General features: G+C 41.4%; 1 protein-coding gene across 1 annotated transcript in view; it reads left to right on the top strand.

The window, feature by feature from the left end:
• The window catches only part of LOC132830840 (MAGUK p55 subfamily member 3-like), a 79,502-nt gene extending 63,927 nt beyond the window's left edge, over positions 1-15,575 (top strand). The window contains exons 13-19 of the mRNA XM_060848721.1: positions 3,652-3,693; positions 6,440-6,601; positions 7,177-7,257; positions 9,918-10,011; positions 11,817-11,925; positions 14,783-14,911; positions 15,396-15,575. Coding sequence (XP_060704704.1) covers positions 3,652-3,693; positions 6,440-6,601; positions 7,177-7,257; positions 9,918-10,011; positions 11,817-11,925; positions 14,783-14,911; positions 15,396-15,575 — 797 coding nt within the window. The remainder of the gene's footprint in view (positions 1-3,651; positions 3,694-6,439; positions 6,602-7,176; positions 7,258-9,917; positions 10,012-11,816; positions 11,926-14,782; positions 14,912-15,395) is intronic.
• The last annotated feature ends 352 nt before the right edge of the window (positions 15,576-15,927 follow it).

The raw sequence follows: 15,927 nt of genomic DNA on the forward strand, positions 1-15,927 counted from the left end.
TGTCAATATTTACTTCGTGAAAGGTGTGGATGCTAGGCAACTTGGGGAAATAAATAACGATGTCTTGAAAAGAGTCCACATTATAGAAACAGAGGTGCTGGAAGTCTTAAATGCATTAAAGTAGATAAATCACCAGGACCTGATAAAGTATATTCAAGGACTTTGTGAAAAGCAAGGGAGGAAAGTGTAGGGCCCCTAGCGGAGTTATGTGTATCATCAACAGTCATGGGTGAAGTTCCGAAGATTGGAGGGTGCCTAATGTTGCATCATATTTAAGAAAGGCTGCTAGGAACTACAGACCAGTGACCCTAACATCTGTGGTGGGTAAATTGTGAACAGGGATTCTGAGAGACAGGATCTACAAGCAGTTGGAGAAGCAAGGACTTTGTTAGGATGGGTAGCATGGGAAATAGTGCATGGGAAATAGTGTATCACAAATTAGATTCAGTTTTTTTAAGGGATAACCAAGAACGTAGATGAGGGCAGTGCGGTAGACATTACCCACATAGACTATAGCAAGGTGTTTGAGAAGGTACAGGTAGACAATTCTTGATCCGAAATCCCAAAATCCAAAACGCTCCAAAGTCCGAAGGTCTTTTTATGAAGATTTTTTTTCTCATTAACAAGGTTGTTTGGCGTGTAAACAGTTAACCCAACTCCACACCCACTTGATCTATGTCACTCAGATGCAATGTGGTTGGGGTGGGGGAGGCATGGTCCAACACTGGCAGGCCTCAATTGTGTTTCAGGGCCCGTTTTACTCACAGTAAGTCTAGTCTTCAGTAAGATTTTTAAAAATTTCACCATCAAACTGTCACGTATTCTGAAATTCAAACATTTCTGAATTCTGAAAACCAGCTAGTCCTGAGCATTTCCGATTGTGCACCTGTACCACATGGAGGGTTGTTGAGTAAGATGAAATCTCATGGATCTAGGGAGAGCTGGCCAATTGAATACAAAATTGGCTTAAAGGTACAAGACATAGGGTGGTGCTAGAGGGTTGGGAAGCCTGTGACCACTGGTGTGCCACAGGGATTGGTGCTGGGTACACGGTTATTCATCATTTATGTAAATGATTTGGATGAGAATTTAAGAGGTATGGTTAGTAAGTTTGCAGTTGACATCAAAATAGGTGGTATAGTGGACTGTGAAGACAGTTATCTGGGAATACAGCAAGATCTTGATCAACTGGGCCAGTGGGCTGAAGAATAGCAGATGGAGTTTAATTTAGGTAAATGCAAAGTGCTGCATTTTGGTAGAATAAACCAGAGCAGGACTTACACACTCAATAAGTGGAGTAGAGCCCTGGGGAGTGTTATAGAACAGGAAATTCGATGTTTCGGGCAAAAGCCCTTCATCAGGATGTTTCCTGATGAAGGGCTTTTGCCCGAAACATTGAATATCCTGTTCCTTGGATGCTGCCTGACCTGCTTCGCTTTAACTAGCAACACATTTTCAGCTCTGATCTCCAGCATCTGCAGACCTCACTTTTTACTCGAGTGTTATAGAACAAAAAGACCTCAGGGTACAAGTTCATAACTCCTTGAAAGTGGAATCACAGGTAGACAGGACGGTGAAGAAGGCTTTCAGCATGCTTGCTTTCATCAGTCAGAGCATTGAGTATAGGAGTTAGGATGTCTTGTTGCAGCTGTACAAGATGTTGGTAAGGCCACATATAGAACACTGCAAACATAAGGCCACATGTGGAATTCTAGTAACCCTACTTTAGAAAGGATATTATTAAACTAGAAAGAGGACTGAGAAAGATTTCTTACGATACTACCTGGACTTGAAGGTTCGAGTTACAAGGAGAGGCTGGATAGGCTAGGATTTCTTTTTCCTTGGAGCTTAGGAGACTGAGCGATGATGTTATAGATGTCTATAAAATCATGAGAGGCATAGATACAACAGATAGCAACAGCATTTTCCCATGGTAGGGAAGTCTAAAACTAGAGTGCATAGGTTTAAGGTGAGAGGGGAAAATGCAAAAGGGTTCAGAAGAACAAGTTTCTGGCACAGCGGGTGGTGAGTGTCTGGAACAGACTGCCAGAGGCAGGAGTGGAGGTGAGTACAATTTTGTCATTTAAGAAATTTTTGGTCAGATACATGGACAGGATAGGAGTGGATGGATATAGATCAAATGTAGGCAAATGGGACTAGATTACTTGTGAAAACTGTCTACCCTCCTCACCCACTCCAGCCCCTCATCCTCACGATGCACAGCCCTCCACTCCCTCTGCTCCAAACCCAACCTCACCATTGAATCCGTGGACAAGGGGGGTGCAGTGGTAGTTTGGCGCATTGACCTCTACTCCACTGAAGCCAGGCACCAACTTGAAGGCACCTCCTCCTACTGCCCCCTCAACCATGACCTCACCTCCCATCACCAAACCATCATCTCCCAGACCATACACCACCTCATCACCTCAGGAGATCTCCCACCCACAGCTTTCAACCTCATAGTTCGAGAACCCTGTACTGCCCATTTCTACCTCCTCCACAAGATCCATTAGCGTGACCACCCCGGCCAACCATCATCTCAGCCTGCTCTTGCCCCACCAAATTCGTCTCCACATAACTTGATACTATCCTATCTCCCCAGTCCAGGAACTCCCCACATATGTTCGGGTAACTACCCATACCCTCCACCTCCCCCAAGACTTGTGTTTTCCTGGCTCCCCGATGCCTCATCTTCACCATGGATATCCAGTCCCTCCATCCACCATGACCAGGGCTTCCAAGACCTCTGTTTCTTCCTCTCCCGATGTCCCCACCAGTACCCTTCCACTGACACTCTAATTTGTTTGGCTGAACTGGTCCTCACCCTCAACAATTTATCCTTTGTATCCACCCACTTCTTCCAGATGAAAGCCGTAGCCATGCTCTCCCAGAAGGGCCCCAGCCTTCCTGTCTCTTTGTTGGCTACGTGGAACTGTCTATCCCACAGTTATTTTCACCACCTACAAACAGACCCCACCACACAATAATGTGGATTTCACCAGTTTCCTCATTTCCCTTTCCCCCAACCTTATCCCAATTGCAAACATCCAGCTCAGCACTGCCTTCATGACCTGTCCTACCTGTCCATCTTCTTTACCACTTATCCGCTCCAACCTATCATCATTGCCCCCAACTCCATCCACCTACTGCACTCTCAGCTACCTTCCCCCAGATCCACAACACTCTCATTTATCTCTCCACCTCCAAGGCTCCCAGCCTCATTGCTGATGAAAGGCTTTTGCCCAAAGTGTCAATTCTCCTGCTCCTCGGATGCTGCCTGACCTGTTGTGCTTTTCTAGCACCACACTCTCGACTCTTAATCTCCAGCATCTGCAGTCCTCACTTGCGCCTAATTGTGAAAGCTGGTTGGCATGGACAAGGGCCTGTTTCCATGACATAAACCCATCTGACTCTAGGTCTCTAAATTACTCAAGGATTTATTATTCAGGTCAAGCTGGTCAACTCCAGAAAATATATTGTGACTTAATCATCCTGCAATTTTTCCTATTTCCCACCTTGGCATGTGACTGCTTTGTAATTGCTATTGATTTACTGTTGTCAAACACAAATAGATTTTCTTGACAAAACATTTCTGCTTTCTGACCTTGATTGTTTCTTCTCTTTCAATTTACTGCTTCCCTGTCTCTTCAGATGACTGTGATTGTGATGGGTATTTGAATGGGCTGTACATAGGTGAGAATCTAGATTCTGCTAATCCATCTCATGCATCTTTTAAAGTTAAAGTCAAGCCCACTGATTTGTGATTTTTTTTAGGAAACCCATAACATTCAATCTCATAATGCCAGCAAACAGCTCAGAATCAGAAAACAAATCCCAATTTGATCCTCCAGTAGTAATGAATAATTGTATAAACCAATCACTCAATTATGACTTAACAAAATCTTTGACTGTGATAAAACTAATAACATGAGAGAAGTTGGAGAATCTGAAATAATCAAACAGGATTTGACCTCTTCAACAATCATGAAACAGAGGTCCTGGTTATCTATGCTTTTCAAGGCTTCTTCAAGGAATTTTTTTATCCCTTGAAGGCTTCTGACAATAATTTTCTATTCAAAAATATAATTTCATTAGAACCTTAGTATTTTGCTATTTTTTTATCTTTTTTTTCCCCAAAAAAAGTGTGAATTAAGATTGGTTTCTTTTCTAACTCTTTATTCAGAGCTGTTGCTAAACAATTACATAGTTACTAGCTTTGTACTTCCATCTAAACCACTACCTGGGTCAATTACTATCAAACTGTACCAACATTTCTCGCTTTCTCTTCTCTTGTTTCTCTCCTTTAAGCCCCTCTCTTTCAAGTCACTCCAAAGGTTAAAATTCCATTGTGCCAATTGCTTCCACTGCCTTCGTCAAATAGGTTCAGGTTGCAGCTTACAGAGTGGTGCCTAGATTTTCTGATCATTGTTATTTTAATGCTGACATTAAATGATTTATTTCAAAATGATTACCATCAATTGGAAAACTTAGATTTGAATCAAAGGGTGTCACTGGGTAGGTTATCATTGCTGAGATCAATACTGCCCACACAGGTTCATGTTTCTAGAAGAGTTTCCTTGATAGTGATTAGAAGGTAACTATTCACATCCTTGACCTCTGAAGCAGTGCACTGAAAAGTGAATATATATCTGGGTTTCCATTTGCATGCAAAACTGGCTTCAAAGTCACTTTGGAACTTTTTTTTTTAATATACACTGAAGACTACTGACAAATGTAAAGATTTCTTAGAAGAATACCCAAAGGCAAAGTAGGCAGGTTGCTCTACAAAAAGGCCCACACATAGTTCATAACGCATGAAGATTAACACATCCATGCATTTTGTCTTACATTCAGTATACCTCTAAGAAACATAGCCATGAAATCACACCATGTGACATGAGTACATTAACATCTTGCATTTCCTCTTACCTTGGATCATTTGACGCGTGACACTCTATGGGAAACATGCTCCTCTGTTGTAACGTAAGGGTTTAATATTAACCCAGACACCTATATGCCTAGGGCATGTAAAGTCTGTACATATTAGTTGCTTGTAATAAATGTCCGTTGGATTCTTCAATACCATAGTATCTTCTCCCAGTTTCTTTTATTATGGAGCAAATAGATTAATGGAGGTAAAGCAAGGAATTATAACTTCAAGCAGGTTTCTAACAAGTTTTGATTAATTGTCCAGCCACCCACAGCATTATTAGACCGTGGTAATGTTAGCAGCCAGACTGTTTTCAGTCCATTCTCTGCCTGGAATGGATGGGAAATGGCTACAAGCCTTCAAGTCAGTCCTTTGCCAATTAGCAACACTCAAAAAATGTACTAGAAATGGCCATCGTAACATTTCAGGCAACAAATTGTATAAATTTGACAGGATCATATGTAAATATCTGAAATCAATATTCAGAAAGTCAACTTTAAACTCACCAATTTCAAGGCAATGAGAGAAGTTTAAGAAAGTGAACTGGGAGTAGTAAAAGAATAATACCAGAGAAAGTGTGAATTGACAGCAAAGTTATGGAAATTGTACCATGCTGGATAAGTAAATGCCAAGGCCTAATGGGTACAGGTTAAAATCTTGACCCTAAAATCTTTTAGTATGGCCATACCAAGACATTAAAACAAAAAAGCTGACAAAGCTTGTATGGAAAAGGATGAATAAAACAACTGTGAGGCATACTGTGCTATTGCAACTAAGTCACAAAAAGAAAATAAACATCTCCAAAGTCAGAAAATAACTAAGTAACTACAAACCCTCAAGTCTTTCACTACTGTCAAAATAAAGGTGTCAGTCAAGAGGAGGAAGTTTGTGAATTACTTATATACAAATAAACATAAGTAAGTTGTAATTAACAAAAACACCTCAGATTTATATAGCTTTCCTAACATAAAGGAATATCCTACGACACTTCATATGAACATTATAAAACACAATCTGACATTAAATCATTTATGGATATATTAAAGCACATATCCAAAAACCTAGCACAAAAGGTCATTCTATTAGCATCTTGAATGAGGAAAGAGGTCAAGAAGAGGATTTATATGGTAGGGAATATAAACTTAGAATCTTTTCAGGTTAAGACACCACTCGTGAAGTATTAAAAATCAGAGATGCTAGAATTAAAGGATGGCAGCTATTGTGGAGAAGATTACAGAGGTAGGGAGCAGGCAAGGCTATGGAGGGCTTTGGAAACCAGGATGTGAACAATATGAAAACATCCTGGGTATGCAGAAGGACTGGCAATATGAACTAAACATAAATCTATGCCATCTACTCAAAGGAAGCAGAGCATCTGCTTATTTTAATAGAAAATTTCCATGTCACTTGCCATTGTATTAATATTGTATTGCATGTACGGGTATATCACTTATATAGCTACATTGTGCAGTTGCTTATTTTTAAGTTGTTGTTAATGATGCATTTCAGCTGGTTTACGGAGAAGTTTTCGACTCAGTAGGAAAGACCGACATGCAAATCAAAATGAACAGAAACAGACTGAGCAGAAAGATGCAGAATATCTAACCTATGAAGAAGTGGTTGCCTACCAACGCCGCCCCAATGATGTGCACAGGCTGGTGGTGCTTGTTGGTATGTACCAGAATCAGTACATATAGAACAATCACATGACTTCTTCCAAGTTTTAATCCCACGCAATTAAAGAACGACAGATGGAAAGTTCTAAAGAAATCATTCAGGAATATTACTGCATCAAGCTCATTGCTGAACTCGTATAAGAATTGTAACAGCTTAAATTGGATGAAAATAAACCTTTTGAGTCCTAATCAAAATCTAAAGGTATATTAAGGTAAATGTCAAAAAGTTTAGAGGAGCTGTGAGGAAAAATGTTTTCACCCAGAGCGTAGTGGGAATCCAGAGCTCACTGCCTGTAAATGTAGTAGAGGGAGAAACCCTCATAATATGTAAGAAGTGTTTAGACATACATTTGCAATGCCAAAGCTTACAAGATTAAGAGCCAAGTGTGGAAAAATGGGATTGGAATTCTCAAGTGGTTGTTTTTGATCAGTGCAGACTTGATGGACCAAAGTGTTTTTTTCCGTGCTCTTGATCTCTATGACTTAATGATTAACAGTACAGAATAATGTGGACACCATAACTAATTTGAGCCAATAAAATTTATTTCCTGTCTCTGTGCATCTATGCAGGTTCTATAGGAGCTAAGGTTAATGAGATGAGACAAAGGATTGTAGCAGAGAATCCCAACCGCTATAATGTGGCCGTTCCTTGTAAGTATAAGGCATTTAATCATTTAAACTTAAGTAGATTTGGGTTTGATGTAGATGAGTGATAGACTGATGTAAACTAATTTCTGTTCAAAATTAGAATTTGGTAAAATGAACAGACAATGACTCATCATTACAGTATTCCTAAATAAAATTTGGAATATTTAGAACTGCAGGATTAGAATTACATTATGCTACATAGAAATTTTCAATATAAACCTATCCAAGATTAATACCACTTTCAGGGTCCAAGATTGTATTGCACCCAATAGCAGGCTCTCAGTGAGTCTATATAGTACACGTCTATATAGTACACGTATAACTATTTTAATAAGTTTCATTATTTCCCTTTATAATGAGTTAGTTTATAAAAGATATTGGGATATTATTACAATCAAGCTAGGGTAGGCACCATCTTGGTAACTACAACATAAAATAAAAACCTTTACTCAGTTACCGAGATAACTAATAAATCTCATTTGTATCAGGTTTTAAACAACAAGATCTGTCAACCAGGTTTCTTATTAAGCATGATAATAACCATTCTTACTAAACAATAAGCATGAATATCAAAACAAAAAACGTATTCAATAAAGAACAATAATTGGTTAACATTGAGTCAATAATATAGACGTATAAATGCTTATCCCTCTAAATATCCCCAAAACATAAACATACACACAGACTTATAAACTGCAAAAGAAATTCTCTGTGGAAACTTGCTTTCTGAAAAAAAAAACTTTGCTCAATGGGTTACTCTTATAGGCAAAAAAATAAAATGTAAAATATTCCGAAATCATTTCATCTGATGCTCTGATTGGTGTAGTCAAGTCACTAATCACAAATGGCTACCTCTAAAATCTTGCAGTACAAATAGCTTATGAAATACTCTCTTGGAATATTTTTTCAATCACTCTTTTAATAGATCAAGCCAGTTTCACCCTGAACTCAACAAAAGGGTTCTCTTTCACAAATGAAGGGGATCAGCTGTGCTGCTTCTTCATAGTAAGCTTTTCTCCAATTCAGCATGTTTTTCACTTGTTTTCCTGCAACTCAGCTTGTTGCTTGAAGGCTTCCCTCCTTTCCCAGCCAGATAAACCAATATTACTCAGAGCCAGTCACTGTGTGAAATGACACCAGTAGAGATCTTCAACGAAACAAGCTGTGATCACCAGGCATGTGATTTATAGCAAAGTTTGTTTGTAGTAAAAGTCTCTAAGGTCACTGAATTTTCAGTGAAACAATGAATTTTCAATGATATCTTTTAGGAATATAGTCCAGGTATTTTCACAAAAATTGAAATCCATTTTCCACAGTCCTTCAAAACCTAAGTTCTCCAAGTAACATTAAATATCAAACATTCTTGTAACAATTTTAGCTTGTTAAAAGTGAACGTTTTGTACCTATAGACAGATGAAGCAATTTTTAAGATTCCCTTTACTGCAGTAGAAAAACAAATTTACTTTCTTGGTGCCCTTGCACTGGTATAAAATGGAGATTAGCCTGATTAGGAAATTTAAATATTTATTTCAGATATAGATTCTTTCTTCAACTTGCTATGCTTGAAGTTTTTAGTTAAAAATCACACAACACCAGGTTATAGTCCAACAGTTTTAATTGGAAGTACTAGCTTTCAAACCACTGCTCTGACAACCACCTAATGAAGGAGCAACGCTGCAAAAGCTAGTGCTTCCAATTAAACCTGTTGGACTATAACCTGGTGTTGCGTGGTTTTTAACTTTATACACCCCAGTCCAATGCCAGCATCTCCAAATCTTGAAGTTTTTAGGTTGATTGATCTACTGTTATGTTTAATGGAACTAACCAGCAGGTGGCATTATATGATGCTCTGACCCAAACAAACTTCGATAACTACAAACTTGTTTTCAAGCCACTTTGTGTCCTCACCCTTGATGAAAAATTACTCATCAAGGTTCATTCAGAAGATACCCAACATTAAGGTGTCATTGATATCAGTACTACTATGATGGTTGCACTGCAGTTGGTGTTTTCTGATTACTTTGGAAGTTACTGCATTTCTAATTGCTCGGTTTGTCAGAAGGCAGTTTAAAATGTGCATATGAACAGCACTTAATTGTCTTTAAATCTATTTTTTAGAATATCTTTTGATTTTTAAAAAAAATGAAAATTGGATTTTCCTTTTCAAACCTGTAATGCAGAAATCTGTTCATAAAGTCCTGAGGAATGACATAGCAATGACCTAATGATGTCCAGGAAGACCAGAATTTACTCAGACCTATAGTAGAAAGACAATAAGTTAGACCTCAAACTGTGGTATGAATTTTAGGGATAATTTTAAAGACAGATTACCTGTAGAGATTAATGTCCCAAAATTCTGATGAATTATTGACTCCAATGTTAATCCCCGAAGTGTTTAGAGACAGGTGATGGGATAAAAACAGTGGACAGTTTCTTGTTCCACATCCTATTATTCCTTTTCTTCATCACAAAACAAACACACAAGGATGAGATAATCCTGTTGGTATTTGAACCCCAAAGCTACTGCTTCCAAGTGTAATATCCAATTGATTGAACCATCCATACCATATGGAGCCTGCCATTCCAGACAAATAAAGAAGCAATCATGTGTTTCACATTCAGTGATTATTATAACTCTAATGACTAGTTTTACTTAAATGCAGCAACAACAAGGCAAAAGAAAGTCCATGAGAGGCAAGGCTTGGAATATCATTTTGTCAGTAAACTTTCATTTGAAGCAGATATTCAGAAGAACAGGTAAGGTCATTTTAGTAAAGGAATTATCTTTAAACATCATGAAGTCCATTATATAATGAAGTCCTCCACATCAATTTAATTTTTAAGATAGGGATTCAAGTTAACCAATTGATCTGACAACTACAACACTATTAAGTAGTTCTTGTTTGTATTACATAATAAGTCCATTATTGCTATATCGTGTGCCAACCAGAGCAGTGGGTGAAATAAATAGACCTTGCTCTTTTTTCATCCAGCAATTCTCATGTTGCTAAAGAGTGGGAATAATTACACTGACAACAATTTGGGATTGTCAGCCAGGTGAATTGGAAGAAACTACATTAACACACGGAGCCTTGTGTGTGCAAACAGAAAGAACACTCACTCCACCAGTCTCAACTCAAAGTAGGTGACAGACATTCACTGGTTCATTTCTCTGGGCAATGCCTTGACCAATCAGAATCGACCTGACTGATATCAAATTTAAACAAACCTGTCAGTCATCATAAATTGGTGCATTGTCCATGGCAATGTCTCTACCAATCAGAGTGCACTTGCCACCCAATCAGCACACACCTCTCGTAGCTTATAGGAATGTGTTTCCCTTAAATTGGGATTCTTGCAAATTATCTCGATGAGCATAAGACAAAAAGATTCAACAAAATGAATCTTTTCTTTCAGCAATACTTAGGTTCTGTGCTGCCAATTGAAAATGAAATCTCCTCTAACCCCGAGTAAAACCCCAAGTATTTTTATTATATGCCGATTTAAAAGCCACTTGGAGGTGTCAAATTGTGAGATGCAGATATCCCACCATGAGAGTGAAAGTTCATAAAATTAATAATGTAGTATTAATCCTGTGACACAACCCCTCAACTTAATGTCAAAAAAAGAGTGAAATAGCAAGTAGTTTTTTTTTAAACTGCACTATTTTCTTTCATATACTTAAAGAGGATGAGGATTTAATGTGTTGACAACTTGAGAGCTCCCTTTGACAATTTGAATGAGTCTACTTTCAACAGAGAATCATGTCTACTTTTAAGAATCCGAAAGGGCACATTACCTCTCTGAAAGGGTATCTCCCTAAGGACTCCCAAGACCATATTCAAAAGTGTAACTTATCTCTTCAAAAGGGAAACCTACTTCTCTAGATTAGATTAGACTTACAGTGTGGAAACAGGCCCTTCACAGTGGCACAGTGGTTAGCACTGCTGCCTCACAGCGCCGGAGACCCGGGTTCAATTCCCGACTCAGGCGACTGACTGTGTGGAGTTTGCACGTTCTCCCCGTGTCAGCGTGGGTTTCCTCCGGGTGCTCCGGTTTCCTCCCACAGTCCAAAGATGTGCGGGTTAGGTGAATTGACCATGCTAAATTGCCCGTAGTGTTAGGTAAGGGGTAAATGTAGGGGTATGGGTGGGTTGCGCTTCGGCGGGTCGGTGTGGACTTGTTGGGCCGAAGGGCCTGTTTCCACACTGTAAGTCTAATCTAATCTAAAGAATTTCAATAAGTTAAGACTTAAGCACAAGACATGTTTAGCACATCCCACCAACAAAAACCACATTAACTAACGGTATCTGCACTTTAATATTTGTAGTTGCCATTGTGAACTGTGGATCTGCTAAGTCTGATCCACAAACACTCCATGAAAGTAATGTAGATCGGGTCCAGGGATTGAGGCTGGACCTGTGTTTGCGGTACCATTCTGGATAAGATGAGAACCTCTCCATCAACACAAATCTTAGGCCATTGTGACCATGTATTTCAAACTGAAATGGTTCAAAATTGATTAAACCGAATAAAGTGTTGCTCTTTCCTCTTTATTTTAGATTTGTTGAACACGGAGAATACAAAGACAATCTATATGGAATAAATGTAGATTCCATTCGTACAATTATGCTGAAAAAAAAGATTTGCTTATTGGATGCAAATCCAGAAGTAAGCACTTTGGTAACTGTTGCTCACCATAACAGTCAAAGCAATATAAATTGAAGGAGAACAATGCACAGTATCGTGTAATGTGTTGTCCAACAAGACACGCTTATTGCATCTTGGAGCTTATTTACATGAGTATCACCTCTACAATCCTCTAGATTCAGTCTATTTTTCCTAAAGGAAAGTTAACTTTGCATTGCATGAAAATGAATCTTCAAACTAATGGTATATCAGTTCCATCTCCATACTTAAAGGTTAAAGGTTTGACACTCACTCCCATGGGACTAAAGGTTCATGGCCATACAGAGGCAGGGCTGAAAGTGAGGAATGAGGCTTTGTTTATGAGAATAAAGGGAAGCCACATCATGATGGTTGGATTAGTCTTGTCAGGGCAATCTAATATACAGATCAATTGCCTGCTTCATGAGTGTTAATAATTAAGGCCTCAAATGAGGGCAACTTTCCAGGCTCACTGGCATTTTGCCAGAACAGCATCCTGGAGCCAGAGGAGACCTCTAGCTCAATGTCAAGTGCATGCGTACAATAGGAGAGGGGGGGGAGGGGAGGGGGGGGCGGAGGGGGAGGGGGAGGGGGAGGGGGGCGGGGGGGGAGGGGGAGGGGGAGGGGGGCGGGGGGGGGGGAGGGGGAGGGGGAGGGGGGGGGCGGAGGGGGGAGGGGGAGGGGGGAGGGGGCAGAGGGGGGAGGGGGGAGGGGGGAGGGGGGCGGAGGGGGAGGGGGAGAGGGGGGCGGAGGGGGAGGGGGAGGGGGGCGGAGGGGGAGGGGGCGGAGGAGAGGGCGGAGGGGGAGGGGGCGGAGGAGGGGGAGGGGGCGGAGGGGGGAGGGAGGGGGAGAGGGGGGAGGGGGGAGGGGGAGGGGGGAGGGGGCGGAGTGGGGAGGGGGGAGGGGGGGAGGGGGGAGGGGCGGAGGGGGGAGGAGGGGGGGAGGGGGCGGAGGAGGGGGAGGGGGCGGAGGGGGGGAGGGGGGAGGGGGCGGAGGGGGGAGGGAGGGGGGAGGGGGCGGAGGAGGGGGAGGGGCGGAGGGGGGAGGGTGGGATGGAGGGGGAAGGGGGCGGAGGAGGGGGAGGGGGCGGAGGAGGGAGGGGAGGGGACGGAGGAGGGAGGGGGAGGGGGCGGAGGAGGGGGGAGGGGGGCGGAGGAGGGAGGGGGAGGGGGCGGAGGAGGGGGCGGAGGAGGGGGGGGAGGGGGCGGAGGAGGGGGGAGGGGGGAGGGGGCGGAGGGGGAGGGGGGAGGGGGGCGGAGGAGGGGGAGGGGGAGGGGGGGGCGGAGGGGGGGGGGGAGGAGGGGCGGAGGGGGGGAGGAGGGGGGAGGGGGCGGAGGGGGGGAGGAGGGGGGAGGGGCGGAGGGGGGGAGGCGGGGGGGGGGGGGGAGGGGGGAGGGGGAGGAGGAGGGGAGGGGGGGAGAGGAGGGGGGAGGGGAGGGGGAGGGGGAGAGGAGGGGGGAGGGGAGGGGGAGGGGGTGGGAGAGGGGGAGGAGAGGGGGAGGAGAGGAGGGGAGAGGGGGGGAGAGGGGGGGAGAGGGGGGGGAGGAGGGGAGGGGGGGGGGGGAGGAGGGAGATGGAGGGAGGGAGGGAGGGAGGAATTCATCAGAGCCAGAGGCCCCATGCTCAACTGAGGGGGTTGCAAGAATAGTTAGATAGCCCCCAAGGGAAAATTGCTGTCCTGGTCTGACTCTTAGCAAATGTGGACGTTTAGTCCTGATGTCAGACTCCTGAAGCAGGATTGACATTCAGCAGAGGTACTTACTTTTAATGCAAGTGGGTGCTACACTGTCCCAAACACTCCTTCGCCAACACCCCCAGGCATCCATCCTAAAGGGGAGTGGGAAGTTTAATCCTGGGTTGCAGCATCCCTTAGGAAACAATAGCTTGAAAATGGAAGCCATGACGCAGCCAACAGGAAATTAGATCAACTACTCATTTTCAAATAAGATGATTCAGAATGTTGTGCAAGATGAGAGTTAGGACTCATCCTGAGGCAGAACAGGGACCAGTTCTTCTTTGATTTACACTCTTGGAAAAACGTTATCTTTAGGTCCCGATTTAATTACACAATAAGTTAAATTTATAGTGTGATGTAAATTGCATCTACTCAATTCTGTTTAAAAGGAACAAAACTAGAGTGTACTGGAGAAACACAGCAGGTATAGCAGTTCTTTGCGTTGATTTTTCTGGTTAAAAGGAAGATTTTCTTATTAAGTAAATAAACAATCTAAACAAAGTGCTTTAGTAATGTGTTCTCTGTCATACTATATGTTTCAGATGTTAACATGTCTCTGTTCGTAATACTGTAACTGATTGAATGATTTATTATCACCTGTACAGAAATATAGTGAAAAGCTTTGTTTATGAGTAGTACAGGCAGATCATAGTTAATAAGGATTTATATGTCATATGGTGTAAAAAGACTTAGATAGAGGCATACAGGTTACATCGCAAAGAGTGTGCATTAGGCAAGAACAGCATTAACAAGGTTTGCATTATTTGGGCGGATTTAAGTCAGATTCCTGGGCAGACCTCAGGGCAGGGAATCATCTTGATTGTTAGCCAATGTTATCTCCAATTAGTGTAAGCAAAAACAGATTAGCTGTTTATTTATCTCATTGTTATTTATTGGGTCCTACTTATGGAAAATGCTTGCAATAGTTGATGCTGCATAACAGAGTTATTCAATGTAAGTAATTTTACAACAATTTGAGATGATCAAGAAGCCACTGTATAATGAAAGTTTTTTAATACACTGAGATAGAATACTGCCTCACACTGGAAATAGTAACCATAAAACATAGTTGTGGAATTGTTATGATTTGAATATTAACAAGTTACTCTGCTGGTCAATTTACAGACAATTAAAAACCTCAGGACAGCAGAATTTAAACCATATGTGATACTTGTTAAACCATTTCTTCAAGAACCAAAGGCAAACACATCAACAGCAGAAACATCAGGAAATAACAATGTTCAAGAACTAGAAGTAAGTTCAATCAGTTCAAAGCTGTATCTAAAGGTATTTGTGTTAAGTTTAACTTATCCATGTAGAGACAGAGAAGAGAATGGGTGTGAAAAGAAGTAAAAAAAACCCCTTACTTTGGTTCCATGTAAGTATATAGCATTCCAGTCTAACAATAGAATGCCAGTTTTCTAACCCTACAATGTTCTGCAGATCACTTGGAAAGTTTGCAGTTTACATTAAAATAAGTGTAATTTCAACATTCAATTGGTACAGTTAGTGATAAAATTCACTCAGACTTCAAATCCATGTGAAACACAGTATCCTTCCTAACATACAAATGACTTACAAATGGCCTATGATAATCATCTGTGACACTTATGTGGTTTCAGTTTTCATACTTGTGAAAAGATTTCCCTTTCCAGTGGCATTTTCTGTACTTGCTAATGTGTTTGTATTCAACATAGTATTGGTTTTACAGTAAAAATTCTGTTCTCCCTGATTGCAGGAAGACAAATATCAGGAAATGGTCCAGTCAGCAGCTTATATTGAAGAGCAGTATGGTCATCTCATCGATAAAGTCCTGGTGAAGGGTGACCTTCAGACCGCATGCAGTGAATTGAAAACAATTCTGGAGAGTATAGAAAGGGATACGTTCTGGGTACCAGCAAGTTGGGTCCGTTCATAGCTGTACCAACCTAATGAGAGGAGCTTAATGTGGTACCACACTCTGACCATCAAAAACTGATGGGTGGTTTAAGATAAATGACTGGAAATTGGTGATAGCTTATCCACATAAAAAAACAAATATAATGCACCCCAATTAAGCGCAGGAAATCAATATGGCACTATTTTTGATTGCTTATGGGAATATGTATTATAAAGGAGTATCTTTAAACAATATAAGTTATGAACAAAAATTAATTCATCTGGAAATATAATAGTTCTGAAAGTAATGCTGTATTGATGAGGATTACTTAGAGTTTCAAGTTCAATGTTAATATTTGGGGGCTAGGAAGGAAAGGGCAATAGGGTGAAGA

Source organism: Hemiscyllium ocellatum, chromosome 32, assembly GCF_020745735.1.
Source record: "Hemiscyllium ocellatum isolate sHemOce1 chromosome 32, sHemOce1.pat.X.cur, whole genome shotgun sequence".
NCBI lineage: Eukaryota > Metazoa > Chordata > Chondrichthyes > Orectolobiformes > Hemiscylliidae > Hemiscyllium > Hemiscyllium ocellatum.